The 18298-nt window shown below is 42.8% G+C and overlaps 1 protein-coding gene across 1 annotated transcript; it reads right to left on the reverse strand.

The window, feature by feature from the left end:
- Positions 1-127: 127 nt before the first annotated feature.
- On the reverse strand, positions 128-13982 carry LOC310714849 (structural maintenance of chromosomes protein 1A). Its single transcript, XM_083520840.1, has 25 exons — positions 13552-13982; positions 12122-12310; positions 11117-11229; positions 10831-11034; positions 10493-10731; positions 10101-10359; positions 9147-9370; positions 8950-9049; positions 8754-8861; positions 8411-8596; positions 8098-8277; positions 7544-7690; positions 7326-7463; positions 7116-7232; positions 6886-6992; positions 6127-6268; positions 5883-6028; positions 5651-5804; positions 5063-5173; positions 4535-4691; positions 4304-4458; positions 4068-4219; positions 935-1004; positions 737-847; positions 128-648 (listed from the first exon to the last, which is right to left on the reverse strand). Exons 1-25 carry the CDS (start codon positions 13658-13660, stop codon positions 568-570), a joined length of 3699 nt encoding a protein of 1232 aa, XP_083376966.1. The 5' UTR covers positions 13661-13982; the 3' UTR covers positions 128-567.
- Positions 13983-18298: the final 4316 nt, after the last annotated feature.

Here is an 18298-nt window from a genome sequence, read left to right on the forward strand (position 1 = left end):
AATGATGACTAAATGTGGAATGAGATGTTCCAGAAGAAGCAATCTTATGATCAGGTGTCCACAAAAGTTTTGGGATATAGTGTTTCTAAAAATGTTAATTTTTTTAAGGAAGAAATGTGGTGGAAAATTTATTTGGAATTTTTATTAAAACAGTTTATTGTAAAAACAAAAAAAGATATTACATGAAGAAAGATCCAGTAGGATACAGAAGTAAATCCACGAATAGCCATTAAACCACGTCTAAAAACTCGTTCCGATTTTAATCATAGAGAAAAACAAGACTGTCAAAAAAAATAAATAAAAAATGTACGTGAGGATGATGATGAGCGCTAACTGAACACAAACCCATGAAAATGATTGATGATATACATGGGGGAAAATATATATAAAAATAAAAATGAATTTTTTAACACGATTACTGTTAGTGATAAAAAAAAAACAATCCATAATGAACCAAAAACTACATAAAAAAATATCCAGGAACGTTTATACTCCTATCTAACAGAAACAAACACCAAGACGGAAAAAAAACTTGACTGATGAAATAGAAAAAGCGGGTGAGCTTCTTTACTCGTTAGGGTTGGGGTTGGCGTCGGGATACTGGGAGAGGTCGAAGGTCAGGACCTTACTGATCACGCAGTCTCCTTGCTGTAAAGTGGACGGAGAGAAAGATGAAGTTTAATAACAATAACAGAGAAATGAATGGTAATCGGAACGAGTGTGTGAGCTCGCGGACCTCTGGATAAACTCCGATGAGCGAGTCGGCCTTGGTGTAAAACTCCTCCTTCAGCGAGATCACGATGGCTTGGAAGTTCTCCATGGACTGGTCTTTAATGTAGTTAGCGACCTGAAAGTGGAAAAGACGTGGATGTTTGAGGTCACTGCGAAAAAATACCACAGGGATTTTTAACAGGATTCGTCTCTGAATATTCACCTTGCCGATGTTGGTGTTGTCCAGAGCTGCGTCGATCTCGTCCAGCACGAAGAAAGGTGCGGGTTTATAGCTACAACAGAGACAATCGGAACTTAGGTCAGTCTCTATTTATTTACTGCGGGTGGATTTTACTAACAGCTTGGTTCCGATCGTACTTTATGATAACCGATTAAAAAATGGATACTGGAAAAGAATATAAACAACACACAATAATACAGAAATTTTTTATATGGATAAATAGAAAAGAAAAAAAAGAAAAGGCATGCATTCAAACGAAACAAAAAGTAACACTACAAATAATTCAATAGATAAAAAAAACTCTTACATCGAAAATGAATCAAATAAAATGGTGATTTAGAGAATTCGCCTCTAGAGGTCACTCTCGTGCTGTATAAAGACAGAGGAACTTCTCAACTGCACCAGCAACCCGGAAAAACTATCTGTATGGATTTTTGATAATAGTTCCTGCAATCTGTGCTGATTAATTAGCAAAACCGATTAATCGGTCGACCTTTACACTGTTTTAAGTGTATATGACTGGAAACTAATTATATTTTTGTCATTTAGGGTTTCTGCAGGTTTTACAGTCAGATATATGACCGTTTACAAACTTTTTAAGACCATTAAGAATGAAATTTAAGACCCATCACAGCATCAAACACACAAATAGGTTGTTAGCAAATGGCCTTAACCAAGCTCTAAATTCTTCTTCTTCTTTCGGCTGCTCCCATTAGGGGTCGCCACAGCATGTCATCCGTCTCCATACCACCCTGTCCTCTACATCTGCCTCTTTCACACCAACTACCTGCATGTCTTCCCTCACCACATCCATAAACCTCCTCCTTGGCCTTCCTCTTTTCCTCCTTCCTGGTGGCTCCATCCTCAGCATTCTTCTACCAATATAACTCATGTCCCTCCTCTGCACATGTCCAAACCATCGAGCTCAAAAATTTTTTTTTTTAAATAATATAGTAACAAAAGCTGATTTCTATGAATCCCTCACTCATCCTCAGAATTATATGATCCAAAATCCTAAGGATGCTGGAAAACCATGTAAAAATGCAGGTCCTGGAGGATTCTTCTGAAGATGAACAGGTGCCTTGACTGCTCGGGATGAACATGAGACCCATGAACTCGTAACCTGGTTCATTTGTGCAAAGCAGGTCTTATGGAGTTCCAGGTTTGTCCAGAGTAAGACAGCTATTGTAGGCATTTCCTAAGGTTCTAACGACCTGTTTTTAGCTTCAGACCAAGGCTACATCTCCCTATTCGTTTTACTAGATCTTAGTGCTGCGTTCGACACTATAGATCATGATCTTCTCCTCGATCGCTTACAAAATTACATCGGTATTCAGGGACAGGCATTAAGCTGGTTTAAATCCTACCTGTCCAATCGTTACCATTTCGTAGATTTAAATGGAGAGCTATCCAGGATAATGCTAGTAAATTATGGCGTGCCACAAGGGTCAGTTCTGGGACCCCTGCTTTTTACAATATACATGCTTCCATTAGGAAATATTATTAGAAGGCATGGAATTAGCTTCCATTGTTATGCTGATGATACCCAGCTATATATTTCATCCAAACCAGGCGATACAGCTCAATTAGCTCGCATAACTGAGTGTGTTGAAGAAATAAGAGATTGGATGACCCATAACTTTCTGCTATTAAATTCTGATAAAACGGAGATTTTGCTCATCGGCCCAAAAAATAGTACACAGAAGCTCCGGCATCTCAGCCTGCATTTAGACGGTTGTTCTGTAACTACTAGTTCAACGGTAAAAGACCTGGGAGTTATTTTAGACAGCAACTTATCTTTCAAAAATCACATCAATCAAGTTACAAAAACAGCCTTCTTTCACCTTAGAAATATTTCTAAGCTAAGAAATATGTTATCTATATCTGATGCAGAGAAGCTCGTCCATGCGTTTATGACCTCTAGAATAGACTACTGTAATGCATTACTAGGTGGATGTCCTGCATCATTAATAAACAAGCTTCAGTTAGTTCAGAATGCCGCAGCAAGAGTTCTTACTAGGTCAAGAAAATACGATCATATAACCCCAATCTTATCGTCCCTACATTGGCTTCCTATTAAGTTTCGAATAGACTACAAACTACTGCTACTTACTTATAAAGCACTAAATGGTTTGGCTCCCATGTATCTATCCAGTCTTTTAACACGCTACAATCCGTCACGCTCCCTGAGATCTCAAAACTCTGGGCTTCTAGTAGTTCCTAGAATAGCAAAGTCCACTAAAGGTGGTAGAGCATTTTCACATTTAGCTCCTAAACTCGGGAATAGTCTTCCTGACAGTGTTCGGGGTTCAGACACACTCTCCCAGTTTAAGTGTAGATTAAAAACATATCTTTTTAGCAAAGCCTACACATAACACACATCACACACATCACATCATAACCTTGTGCTCCAGAACATCTGATCACATGCACATTATCAACTTGTGCTGTTAATATCATGAACAGCAGCTACGCTAATTCCTCTCCACTGCTTCTCTTTCTCTCCCCATCCCGAGGCATCCTGAGGTTTGGCCAGCTCCAGTCACGTCCCACCTCGTGAAGATTATGGACCTATGGATGATCATGGAGAAGTAGATGGCGAGTGTTTAAAGGCCCTGGCATGGAGAAGCTGATGCTGGATCTATGATGATCACAAATTGTTCTGTATTGTTGAAAGATTTATGACCAAACTTTTGATGTCACCCATATGAGGATGGGTTCCCCTTTGAGTCTGGTTCCTCTCAAGGTTTCTTCCTCATATCATCTAAGGGAGTTTTTCCTTGCCACTGTCGCCACGGCTGCTCATCAGGGACAAACGCACACCATTCACCTTCACTGTTGTTTTCTGTAAAGCTGCTTTGAGACAATGTCTGTTGTGAAAAGCGCTATACAAATTGACTTGACTTGAGCGTGTGGTGGAGCTTATATGGTGAATACAGTGTTTTTTTTTTTTTTTTTATAAATTGCTTGATGCACATTAAAAATGAGTAATTTAATAAAAAACAGCTTCTCCGGAACTCCAACAGCTTCATTAGACGTGAGAAAGACACACATCATTCACACAGCTAATCTCTCTCTGGCGTTTCAGAGCTTCTCAGATATCTCCTAATCTCACCTGTGAATGGCGAAGAGTAAAGCGAGAGCAGCCACGGTCTTCTCTCCTCCTGATAGATTATCCATAGGTCTGAAACGTTTACCAGGAGCCACACAGTTATAGTTGATCCCATCCAGGTAGGGTTCCTCCGGGTTCTCCGGTCCGAGGAAAGCCTGGAACAACATTTTTTTAAGAACAGGATTTTTCTACATTTAAAATGTACCTGATGAAGCTTTTCTGAGGACCCATGTGTTCACCTGAGCGCTGCTGTTACGCGAGAGCGCTTTGTAGATCTCGTCGATGTTGGTGGAGACGGACTCGAAGCAGGCGTTGAAGCGGTCAAACCTCTCCTTCTTGATCTGCTCGAACGCCTGCTTGGCTTTTTTCGCCCTCTTCCTAGCGGCTTCAAACTCTGGTGAAAGACGTTATATTATAGGAAATGCTATTTATCTTCAAAAGGAACCGCAGGAGGAACCCGAAACGCTCACCGTCACTCGTCTCCTGAAATTTGTCTCGGACGCTCTCCAGCTTCTCCATGGCCTTCATGTTGGGAGCGCTGATCCTCTGGAGGATGCTTTGCTGCTCGTTTAGCCTCTGCTGAAGGGTGTTCATCTCGCCTTTAATCTCATCCTCAGACAGGGAGTCCTGGAGTACATCAGTTTTATTATTAGTGCAGCTCTGGCTGATCAACACTGTACTGTAATAATAAATTAACTACGGTCTAGCAAAACATTTTATCATTTGTACGGTAACCGCAGAAAAGATGGTTTCTTCGAAAAAGAGAGAAAAAAAGAACACATTTTATTCCTCCGCTTCATACCGAGACGGCCGTCTTTTGTCTGCTGGAGGTGACTCGAAATATTATACAATCCACTCAAGTGATTTTTCTTGGGAATTTTCTACTAGTGAAAACCACGCACGCACGCACGCACGCACGCACGCACGCACGCACGCACACACGCACACACGCACACACGCACACACACGCTACATGCTCGTTTAAGACGATAAATTACCTTCAGGTCCTCCGCCAGGCTGCTGTAGTCGATCTCAATCAGAGCTTCTTTGGCTAAAACGGTGCTGGAGGTCTTCTGACTGCTGCTCAGACTTTCTTCCTGGGAGCTTCCCTGGAAACGTGAATAATTATTACTTTAACACGTGCACTAACGTGTGCTGTCACTCAAACAATCACCAATAAAATGAGGCAATGACGCCACTTAGAAGCCCTGCCCCATTTTGTGCACAAATGCCAGCTCCATGAAAATACATGGGTTGGAGTGAAAGATCTCCTTCAATAAAGCCTCCTGAACAACTTTGGGATCCTTTTGAGACCTCCTCACCTTCTTATCAGTACCTGACTTGACTAAGACTCTGGTGGCTGAATGAATCTCAACAAATCTCCACAAAATGTAGTGGAACATCTTCTCAGAAGATGAAGCTGAAGCTTATTATAATAGGATAATTCAGGATCCAATGTTTCACATGGGGATCATCTGAGAGGTGGGAATAGTTTCAAGATTCATTTTTATCTCTTTGCACATGGCCATGAAAAATATTACAGTAGAGTCCTGCAGGTACTAAAGTGAACTGCTGGAATGAACTACCTCCTCCTGGCTGATGTCGTCCATGGTTCCTGATCTGAGGGGAAGTTTGATGTCCTGCATTTTACAGGCCTGGAGAAGGTTGTGTCTATCACTGCGCTTCTGCTCCAGCTTCGTCTCGATGGCCGTGACCTCCTTCTGAAGCTGCGTCAGCTCTCTAAACAGACACAAACATATTAATGTCGGAAATAAAACGAAAAACTGAAAAACAAACAAACAAACAAAAAAACCTCACTTGTTGGCGCCACCGAGTTTCTTACGAATCTCTTCCATTTCGTGGTTTTTGTCGTTGACTTCCGACTTCTTAGCGAGGTGCTGATTCTTCAAGTCCTGAAGCTGGGCCATGGTCTCGTCGATGATCTTCATGTGCCTCTGCTCTTCCTGTGTGAAATCGTTCGTACACGAAGAAACGTAAAGCCAGGTTTTTTTTTTCACCTCCCCCCCGATTATAAGTGCAAACGTGGTTTGAGAAACATCACCTTCTTTAGTCTTTCAATCTCGCTCTCGTCCTTCTTCACCGTCTGCTCCCACATGATGACCTTCTCCTGGTCTTCCTTCAGCTGGTTCTTCTCATAATCCAGCTGGATTGCCAGGCGAGTCTTCTGGGTCTCGAACTCCAAGCTGAGGAAAAGAGGAATGAAGAGTGTGTTCTTTGGAAACGAGCCTGAGGAATGGTTTTGATGTATGATCACTCCGTTTTTAAGAACATTTTATCTGTTCATATTCACGATAAATGTTAAGGAACCTGCATGAAATATAGATATATTCTGACAATGTCTTAGAAGAAGCACTTTAATAAATAATCTCAATTTGTGGAACATTTTTTAGCACCTTCTGACCAATCAGAATCAGCAGTTCAAGATTTTTGTGTTATTAATTCACTCGTCTGGGCAGATGTTCCACCAGAATTTTTGGAGATTTTGAGAAAACTCGTTCAGCCACAAGGCTGTTAATAAAGTCAGGTATTGATGGAGGTGAGAAGGTGTGGAGGCCTGGGGTGCAAAAATATCTCACAATAGAGTCTGTAGCAGGAGCTGTTCCACTCCAATCCCATGTAAAGTAGATGTTCATGGAGCTGGGTTGGTGCACCATCATGCTGGAACAGGTTTAAGTCTTCTAGTTCAATGAAGCTACAGCATCCTATACAATTGTGTGTCTCCAGTTTTGTGCTAACAGCTCAATCTGTTCATTATACTGGTAAAGTGGGGAAAAAAACCCCGAAAGTTGAATAATTGTACCGCTTCTTCGCGATCTCGTTCTGCCGTTTCACTTTCTCCTCTTCAAACTCACGAATGTTCCTCACTCCGATCTCCTTGCAGAAGTCCAAGAACACTTCATCCTCCACCTGGCGATAAAAAAAAAAAAAAAAAAAAAAAAAAAAAAAAAGATAGATTGTACATAAAAAGATTTTTTTAAATGTTTATACCGAAAAGAAAAAAAAAAAATATACAAATATTTTCTCTCGTACCAGGTTCATGCGGTCTTTGAGCTCCTTCATGTCTCTCTCACGTGATTGGATGATCCTCTTGATGTCGTTGATACGAGGCCCGAAGTTGGCCAGCTCGCTCTCCAGCTTGGATTTTTCCTAAAAAAACACAAATAAAAAACCAGCTGCGTGGTTACAAACAAAAATACGCTTAAATGTTGTGATGTTATGATCTAACGCTCAAACGCCCACCTGCATATTTAAGGACAGATGACGCGTTTTTGTCTGCTCGAGGTCACTCTGAGAATACTTCAGCCTCATCTGCAGCCCGTGAGCCTGAGACTGCACCTGGCGAAGCTCCGCCTCCTTTCTTTTCGCTTTCATTTGCTCCTACGCAGGAAACAACACCAGACACAGAGATCAGAACTCTATCGTGTTAAACTCTCATTAACAACAACAACAACAGCTACCTTTAGCTCTTCTGTGAGTTTCTCCTTCCTGTCCTTCAGCTTGTCGACGGCTTTCTCGTCCCAGCGCCGGGCTTTGGCCTTCAGGTCGCTGGCACCTCCGGAGATCACACCGGATTTCTGAAACAGGGTTCCGTCTAGAGCCACGGTCTGTAAAGAAGAAAAGGGTGAAAACGTTTAGATATTTACAGTTCTAGCTCTTCCGCTTTCTGTTTGGATGCTGAATACACACTACTGCCACCTGCTGGTATGAGAGAGTTATGCTTTCTCACACACAGGTACAAAACGTGAAAAAGGTTTCAGTACCATGTTATTTTTCTCTTGTTCTTAAACACATTTGTTGAGGTATATATTTTTTTAGAAGGAGTTATATAGTTAGTGTAGCTTTTTCCAAAAAGCTTGAAATTCTCACTTCAACTACGAGATCCGAACATGTTAACCCTTCTCAGATGTATAAATGGGATAATTCGGATAACGATGCCTGTTAAGTTCCGTAAATCTAAATGACGAATCGAGAATTTGGTCGGCGTTGTATTGCGATCCTATTTTTTAAATACCTTGTGCCTGTATGGTCCTCCGAAAGCGATCCTACGGGCGTCCTCGACGTTCTCGCACACGAGAGCGTTCCCGCAGGCGTACTGCAGAGCTTTCTTGATCTGTGGAGGCTCGTAGCGAATGACGTCAATCACCAGTTTGGCGCCGCGCAGCTCACGCAGCTTCTCGTCCGTGGGTTTGACCTGACGACAAGATTGTCAGCATTGAATAATTAATAAATAAATAAATAAATAAATAAATAAATAATGTTCAGTATTTATTTTTTTTTTTTACATGGAGTAAAAATAGCACATGGCTTTATCTGAGAAGTGTCACCTCGAGATAGTCCAGAGGTAAGAAGGTTTCAGGTTCTCCTCTCTGCTCTTTAATGTACTGGATGCAGTCACGGCCGGTCTTCTCAGAGTCCACGATGATGGCGTCCATGTTTTTGCCCAGCACTTTGGTTACGGCGATCTGGTACTTCTTCTGTGTGGGCTGGCAGAGGTCTATCAGTCTTCCATACTGCGCAGAAGAAAGAGCTTATTAGATTGTGGGCGTGGCCTTTTTAGACACCCAAACTCAGGATGTTCTCCTCAACCCCAGAGTTTAACAAAAGATAAGCATGGATGTGTCCTTAATAATTTTCCCAAAACATCGCAGGACTTCTCTCTTTGCATACCACTGATCCAGGATAGAGTCTCTTGATGCTCTCCATGATCTCGGCTTTGCGCTGCTGTCTGCTGTTCTCCTGACGGTCTATACGCGCGTCCCCCAGTTGCTCCATCACCTGCAAACCAAAAACCCATACAAAGATGAGATCATCTTTCCATGAAGTAAGGACAAAAAAAAAGCGAGAAAAAGTCTTTATGCTGTACCTGATTAAGCTCCATATTAATCTCATCGATCCTCCTCTTGGCTTGCTCCACCTCCTCGGTAAGCTCCTCCTCCATCCTCTTCTGTTCATCCAGAGACTGTCTGTGAAACATCAGGAGAAAATAAAGATACAGGACGATAAGGACGAGTAAACTTGGTGAGGAGCATGAGGACAATACGCAGTGCGATGAAGCTGTACCTGCTGGTCGTGATGTAATCCTCGAGCTTCTCAATACGCTTCTGGTTCTCCTCGATCTCTCTGATTTTCTGCTTGATTTTGGCCTCTGTCTCCACTTTCTTCCTTTCCTCCAGATCTAGGCGATCCTGGTCAGCTTTCTGATCTCTGTTAAACTTCTCCAGTTCCTGAGCAAGAGTAGCGGCTCGTTTGCTGGCCTCCTCTTTCAGACGGTGATACGCTTTAACCTAGAAGGAAGATCTCGGAGATCAGTAATTAAACACACGCAAAAAATACGTACTATATATATGGGATGTGATGGTACATGTATTCGTACCGAAATGTTTTAGTAGAGGGCTTCTGGTTCTGTACACGTGTACCGAATCCAAACTTTTTATACGTGCAGAACATAGTTTAAATCCTAGTTCCTTCAGGAACGTATTAAGTGGTGGATTGGAAGTTTTAGTCTCCGCCTCACATTGAAAACGCTAAAGAATCCACAGATATGGATTCTTTAGCCTTTAATGTACAGCTTCAAGAAATTCTCTTAAAAGGAGAAAATCCTGACAATTCCACATATCGAGGGAGTGAATGAATGAAGGATGGAAGGAATGTGGACGTCTGTTGAAGTTAAAACGATTCCTCGATAAACCCGAGTAATTTGTGCACATAAACATCGTCAACGCAAATTGTTTGGCTCAATGTTTAGTTTAATCAGTTTTACTTCACACAGAGCACTGTGTTTCCCCACGGACTATTATTACTGACGCACCACCTGCTAAACTCAAACGCTCTGGACAGGTAACACAGAAGACGCTGCAGAATGAAAAATGGAGGAACGTGGAGAGAACAGTGAGGGACGAGGAGAAGATTTAGACCAAAGATAATGTCAGAACGTTTCCAACGTTGGGATCATTTCTAACTAAAACCTTAAGAACACAGTGCGTTTATATATAGGCATACGAATGACTGGTGTACCTGGTTCTCTTCAAGCTGAAGGTCCTGCCCCTGGCTCTGCGCCTCCTCCTCCATGCGCTCCTCGAACTCCTGCCTGGCCATCTCCACAGCTTTCTGCTCACGCTCCAGCTCGTCCATGTCTGCCTTGCGCTTCTTGTAGCACTTCTGAGCGTTCTGAAGGGATTTCCGTGCGGCCTCCAGCTTCTTGATTTTGTGAGCCGTGTTTTCTTTCGCCTTGATGTACTGAGGTCTTTTCTGGTTCAGCTCGGCGTCCTTCTCTCTACAAGCGGCAGAAAAGAACCACGTTTCAGCCTTCAAAGTTAAAAAACGACCTCAAAAGATCATCTCCAAAAGAGAAATGTAGAATACATGAACCATAAACACTATCAAGTCTTTTTTTTTTCTTCACTCACTTGATTTCCTTCTCGACAGTCTGCTGGTCTCTCATCATCCTGCCCAGCTCCTTCTTCTTCTCCTTTAGCTCCTCCTCCACGCGGTCCATGCGCTTGCGGTCCTTGTCGATCTCTTTGTTGCGATGCCCCAGCTCGCGGTTCAGTTTCTCTATCTCGCACTCGTTGTGGTAGAGCTTGAAGAGCTGCATCTGGACGTTCGCTCGCACCACTTCGTCCTTAAGCCTCTGGTAGCGTTCGGCCTGAGAATGGGGGTAAAAAACACAAACGCTCGTTACTATAGAAACGATAAGAGCATGATTAGAGCATGAAAATCAATTAACCAATCAGGATTCCCCGACCTCTTCCTTCTCCTGCTTGGCCTCTTTACGCTCGGCGGCGATGTTCTTCTTGCGGTGGTAGTTAAACTGCGTGTCCTCCTCGGCCTTCACCATCTCCTTCTTGCACCGTTCGTACTCCTGAGCCAGCTCCCCAGAGCGAGAGATCTCCTCAAACAAAGCTGTACGCTCCTTCGGGTTCTTCATGGCGATGGACTCCACGGCGCCCTGCGAGTCCGGATTACAAACATGCAGTCAGAACATGAACGAGTTCGTTGCTGGGTGAATGGATGTGGAAAAGAAACCTGACCTGGAAGACCAAGAAGTTCCTGGCCTTGATGAGAATCCCGAGTTTCTCCAGCTCCTCGCTGTACTCAGGTAACCCCACCACTTTATTATTAATACGGTACTCTGATGAAGATCCTGAGGAAATAAAGAAATTAAATGTGATAAAGGGCAAGAAAGAGAGAGAGATGGAGTTAAAGAGAGAAAAGTGAGAGGAGAGAAAAGAAAAGAAAGAAAGAAAGAAAAAAAGAAAGAAAGTGAGGGACATAAAACAGAAGATGAGAGAAAGAGAGAAAAAGAGAGGAAGATGGAGGGAGATGAGGAAGGAGAGAAAAACGGAGAGAGAGAGAGAGAGAGAGAGGGAGAGAGAGATAGAGATTTTTTTTTTAGGATGAGAAAGACAGTTTGAGAAGAAGAGAAAAACATAAAAAAACAGAGAGGGGAGACAGATGGGGAAAGAGCAAAAGAGAAGGAAAGCAGTAAATAAGAAGGAGAGAAAAATGGTAAAAGAGGAAAAGAGATTGAGAGGAAGAGAGAGATGTCGATAGGGAAAAAGATAGGGAGAGAGATGAGGAAAGAGAAAAACAGAGAAAGATGGAGACAGAGGGAATAAAGGAATGACAGCAATGAGTGACAGAAATGAGAAAAGGGGGGAACAGGGTGAGAGAAAAAGTTGAGGGAGGGGGAAAAACAGAGAGAGGAAACGAGGTGGGAAAGTGGAAAAATTAAGAAAAGCAACAAAAGCGAGAGAAAGAGAGATAAGAAAAAGGAAAAAGGTGAGAGAAAGGAGGAACAGCATGAGAAAGAAAAAAATTGAGAACAGAGGGAGAGAGAGAGAGAACATGAGGAGGAGGGGAAAAATGAGGAAAGAAATGAGAGAAAAAGTGATTGAGGAGGAAAGAAAAAGGGAGGAAAGAAATGAGAGAATACTAGATTTATAATAAAAGCATTTTCTCTTTCCATGTAGAATGTGTAATAACTGTACACACACACACACACACACACACACGTGAGAAGAGAAGTGTGTTACCGATGATGACTCTGGTGAAGGAACGTTCCACACCGTTGTCCTCCTGGTACACCATGCTGACGAAGGCTCGGTTGGCCGCCGGTTTTCCCACCGGAGCTCCGTGAATCAGATCTTTCAGAGTCTTCACTCGCAGGTTGCTGGTTTTCTCCGCCAGAACAAAGCTGATGGCATCCATGAGGTTCGACTTTCCTGAGTGGAACAAGGTGCAGTGATCATTCAGGGGTTATTACAGGAGCAGGTGCAGTGATCATTCAGGGGTTATAACAGGGGCAGACGCAGTGATCTATCAGGGGTTATAACAGGAGCAGACGCAGTGATCATTCAGGGGTTATAACAGGGGCAGGCGCAGTGATCATTCAGGGGTTATAACAGGGGCAGACGCAGTGATCATTCAGGGGTTATAACAGGGGCAGGCGCAGTGATCATTCAGGGGTTATAACAGGGGCAGGCGCAGTGATCATTCAGGGGTTATAACAGGGGCAGACGCAGTGATCATTCAGGGGTTATAACAGGGGCAGACGCAGTGATCATTCAGGGGTTATAACAGGGGCAGGCGCAGTGATCATTCAGGGGTTATAACAGGGGCAGACGCAGTGATCATTCAGGGGTTATAACAGGAGCAGACGCAGTGATCATTCAGGGGTTATAACAGGGGCAGACGCAGTGATCATTCAGGGGTTATAACAGGGGCAGGCGCAGTGATCATTCAGGGGTTATAACAGGGGCAGACGCAGTGATCATTCAGGGGTTATAACAGGGGCAGACGCACTGATCATTCAGGGGTTATTACAGGGGTAGACGCAGTGATAATTCAGGGGTTATTACAGGGGCGGATGCAGTGATCATTACAGAGGTTATTACAGGGGCGGATGCAAGATGAAGAAAAAAGCAGAGACAGAAAAAGAAAGAATGTCTGTGTGTATTTGTGTAATGAAGGGGGGGGAGATGGAGGAGAAAAAGAAAGAAAGATAGAAAGAAAGAGAAGGAGGGAAAAACAGAAAGAGGGAGAAAGAGAAAAGGAGGACAAGAGAGAGATGCAAAGGGAAAAGTAAGAATATGGAAAACAAAGAAAGATTTTTTTTAAATCCTCCTCCTTCAGTTCCAATATATAATTTGATATAGACACAGTTGTCTGTGTGTGTGTGTGTGTGTGTGTGTGTGTGTGTGTGTGTGTGTGTGTAAGTGAGCGAGAAAGATAAAGAGCATTCTGAAACTCATCACCATGTGCATCTTAAAAGCTCTTTACCTCCATCTGTAACTGTATACTGACAGTGGTGTTCGAGTCACGTGACCGAATAAATCGATACCTGCCCAATACAGGTGTTTCTACTAAAGTGTAAAAATCTATCTGAAGTTTCTGTATATATAATTATTAGATTTTCGACATGATATCGATTATTAATTATTGATCCGAAACCTGATTTACTCACCTGATCCATTCGGTCCAATGATGGCAGTGAACTTGTGGAAAGGCCCGATTATCTGTCTTCCTTTATACGATTTGAAATTTTCTATCTCGATTAACTTTAAATAACCCATTTTATTTTACCTGGGAAATGCAAAGTGAATAAAATAAAAAAAAAACTAGTTCCTTTGCTAGCTTAGCCAGCTAGCAAAAAAATGCTAATACCGCCACTAGCACGGTTATATACAGTCAAATATCATTCGCTTCACCGAAACTGCACCCAAAACGCTTCGGATTTAAACTACAACTAATGAAAAAAATAAACAAGACAATTTTTTATATAAAAACTTCGCTGCAGTTTTGTATTAAAGTTGCAGCGGATACAAGAAGAGAAAAAAATAAACACTTTCCCTGCGCGCCTACTCCACACAGCGTTCTCGCAAGTTCTCGCGAGAATTTGGGGGAAAAAACAAACTGACCCTCGTGTACATCTCGCGAGATTTGAGAAACTCAGAGGTGTAAAGTAAAATCTCGCGATATGTCGGGGTATATCCAGCAAGGACAATTAAATGGTATTTATTATTGTAAATAATAAAATGACACACACACACACACACACACACACACACACACACACACAGTGGTCGCAGGACATATTTGTGTGTGTGTGTGTGTGTGTGTGTGTGTGTGTGTGTGTGTGTGTGTGTGTGTGTGTGTGTGTATTGGTAAATGTCCTTGTAAGTGTATCTGCGACCAAGTCAGTTTCTTCTCCTCTGTCAGTCAAAAAAAAAAACCGATCAAACAACTATTAAATCCACATGAATGTATTTGCAAGCTCTGACTAGTGACATCTCTGGCCATCCAATCAAACAATGTGAAAATGCTAACTCAAAATCTGATTGGTCAAAGCAACAGCCTTCAAGCAGCTGTTAACTGTACACTGTAAGCACTATGAAATGAATCGACTATTGGGAAAAGTGTAATACATATTCATGGACAAAAATATGTTATTACTTAGGTCGGTGATTCTGATAGAGTTAAGGCCAGAAGAGAACGCAGCACTGGCCCTGATGACTTTCAGCACACTGATCTATTATTAGAATGAAATTAATTAATCAAACACTGATTGATTTCTATTACAATTATCACAAGCCAAAATACATTGCACAAATAAAGTCACATGTGTTGTGGTGAGTTCGAGTCTGGAGTTTCTTCCATCATTTATTCCTCTCTAAATGTTCTACTTGCTGTTGAACTGACGCTAAACTGTATGTTGGTGATCAGTAAATACACCAAGCGCAAAACAGTTCAAAACAGAGCGCTCGCTTCTGCAGCACCACCACACTGAGCACTGGGGTCCCTCAGGGCTGTGTGCTCAGCCCACTGTTGTGCTGACTCATGACTGTGTAGCAATGCACAGCTCGAACCACATCGTCAAGTTTGCTGATGACACGACCGTGGTGGGTCTCATCAGCAAGAATGACGGGTCGGCATACAGAGAGAAGTTGCACCAGTTAACAGCCTGGTGTGGAGCGAACAACTCTGAACATTGACAAAACAGATGATTGTTGACTTTAGGAGAGCACAGAGCCACCAATCATTGATAGATCCTTCGTAGTGATCGTCAAGAACACCAAATTCGTTGGTGTTCAACTGGTCACTCAACACCAGCTCCATTACCTAGAACGCACAACAGCACTACTACTACTACAGCAGCATCTCCACCTGCTGAGAAGGCTGAGGGAAGCCCATCTCCCTTCCCTTATTCTGACCATGTTCTACTGGGGGACAAATGAGAGCATCCTGAGCAGATGCATCACTGCCTGGTTTGGGAACTGCACCGTCTCGGATCGCAAGACCCTACAGAGGATCATGAGGATGGCCGAGAAGATCATCAGAGTCTTTCCCCTCTATCATGGACATTTATAGGACACACTGCATCCGCAAAGCCAACAGCATTGTGGACGACCACACACACCCCTCACACACCCCTCATACACACTCTTCACCTCTCTATCATCAGGAAAGTGGTTCCAAAGCATTCGTGCCTCACATCCAGACCATGCAACAGTTTTTTTTTCTCTTTAAGCCATCAGGATCCTCAACACACAGAACTGAACTGAAACTCATACACTCAACTGTGTGTTACTGAACTGCTACAAATCACACACACTCACACATTTCAATTCACAAACATCCATGTCTTCAGCACCACCCATTTTTTTATTAGTTTATTACAACTATATAGAATAGAATAGCCTTTATTTGTCACGTATACTTTACAGCACAGTGAAATTCTTTCTTCAGAAGCTGGAGTCAGCCATGATCTGGCGCCCCTGGAGCACAGAGGTTTAAGAGTGGCCGCTTGGCAATACGGGGGCTTGAACCCCTGACCTTCTGATCAGTAACCCAGCACCTGACCCACTGAACTATGTAACTGCTTACATGCTGGGGTTTTTTCACATCTACTATACTGCTGCTGTTGCTGTTTTGCACAAAATTGTGTGTTTATTTACAGTTAATGTTTGCACATTGTACTGTATTAACACGTTGTACAGTAGGTTTAATAGCGGTGCTGTTTTGTGTGTTGTGTATCTGTCCTACACTGTCTTGTGTCATCTGTTTGCACTAACCTACTTTAGTCTTTAACTCTGTGTTCTGTCTTGAGCTCTGTGCTGTTTTATGTAGCACCAGGGTTCTGGAGAAACACCTCCTTTCACTGTGTACTGCATCAGTTATATATGGTTGAAATGACAATAAAAGCTTCTTGACTATAATGATTTTTATCCACTCATAAACAAAAAGGAACGACTGATTCCGCAAAATGTAGTTGAGTAAAATCGACCAAGTTACAAAAACAGCTTTCTTTCACCTTAGAAATATTTCTAAACTAAGAAACATGTTGACTATATCTGATGCAGAGAAGCTCGTCCATGCGTTCATGACCTCCAGAATAGACTATTGTAATGCATTACTAGGTGGATGTCCTGCATCATTAATAAACAAGCTTCAGTTAGTCCAGAATGCAGCAGCAAGAGTCTAGAAAATATGATCATATAACCCCAATCTTATCGTCCCTACACTGGCTTCCTGTTAAGTTTCGAATAGACTACAAACTACTGCTACTTACTTATAAAGCACTAAATGGTTTGGCTCCCATGTATCTCTCCAGTCTTTTAACCCGCTACAATCCGTCACGCTCCCTGAGATCTCAAAACTCTGGACTTCTAGTAGTTCCTAGAATAGCAAAGTCCACTAAAGGTGGTAGAACATTCTCACATTTAGCTCCTAATCTCTGGAATAGTCTTCCTGACAGTGTTCGGGGCTCAGACACACTCTCCCAGTTTAAGTGCAGATTAAAAACGTTAATCTTTTTAGCAAAGCCTACACATAACACACATCACATCATAACCTTGTGCTCCAGAACATCTGATCACATGCACATTATCAACTTGTGCTGTTAATATCATGAACAGCAGCTACGCTAATTTCTCTGCACTGCTTCTCTTTCTCTCCCCATCCCGAGGCTTCCTGAGGTTTGGCCAGCTCCAGTCAAGTCCCACCTCATGAAGATTATGGACCTTTGAAGAAGTAGATGCCAAAGTCGCAAACATCCCGAACCATCTAGAGACGTACCAGTGCCATTTGGATCCCACTACATGTGTGGAGTTTGGACACTGGACCTCCTGGAGTGTTTAAAGGCTCTGGCATGGAGAAGCTGATGCTGGATCTGTGATGATCACAAATGTTGAGCTCAGTAGCTCCTAGTTTTATAACCATAAAGACTGTAGAAGACTGTAGAAAGAACATTACTTATAATCTTATACTCCAGTACTCATGTTAGTTCTCACTCTCCAGTGTTCTGTATTGTTAAAAGATTTATGATCACACTCTTGATGTCACCCAAATGAGGATGAGGTTCCCCTTTTGAGTCTGGTTCCTCTCAAGGTTTCTTCCTCATAACATCTAAGGGAGTTTTTTCTTGCCACAATCACCACGGTTGCTCATCAGGGATAAATACACACCATTTACCTTCACTGTTAAATTCTGTAAAGAACCCAGCCATTAGGGGGGCACAAGCCAGTGCACTCTTAGTGCCGGTCCCAAGCCCGGGTAAATGGGGAGGGTTGCGTTAGGAAGGGCATCCAGCGTAAAACATGTGCCAAATCAAATATGCGGATCACAAATGAGAATTTCATACCGGATCGGTCGAGGCCCGGGTTAACAACGACCGCCACAGGTATCGTTAGCCGACAGGGTACCGGTGGAAATTGGGCTACTGTTGGCCGAAGGAGGAGAAGGAGAGGAGGAAGACGTCTACAGAGACGGCAGGAAAAGGAGCAGTGTAGGAGAGTAGAGGTTCGGGTTGGTACTTTAAATGTTGGTACTATGACGGGTAAAGGGAGAGAGGTAGCTGATATGATGGAGAGAAGAAAGGTAGATATGCTGTGTGTTCAGGAGACCAAGTGGAAAGAGAGTAAGGCCAGGAACATTGGAGGTGGGTTTAAACTGTTTTATCATGGTGTGGATGGAAAGAGAAATGGTGTAGGGGTGATTCTGAAGGAAGAGTACAGTAAGAGTGTAGTGGAGGTGAAGAGAGTTTCTGATAGGGTGATGATCGTGAAGGTGGAAGTTGAAGGGATGATGATAAATGTCATCAGTGCCTATGCTCCACAAGTTGGCTGTGAGATGGAGGTGAAGGAAAGATTCTGGAGTGAATTAGATGAAGTGGTAGATGGTGTACCTAGGAAAGAACGATTGGTGATTGGGGC

This window comes from Silurus aristotelis (genome assembly GCF_946808225.1).
Source record: "Silurus aristotelis genome assembly, chromosome: 19".
NCBI lineage: Eukaryota > Metazoa > Chordata > Actinopteri > Siluriformes > Siluridae > Silurus > Silurus aristotelis.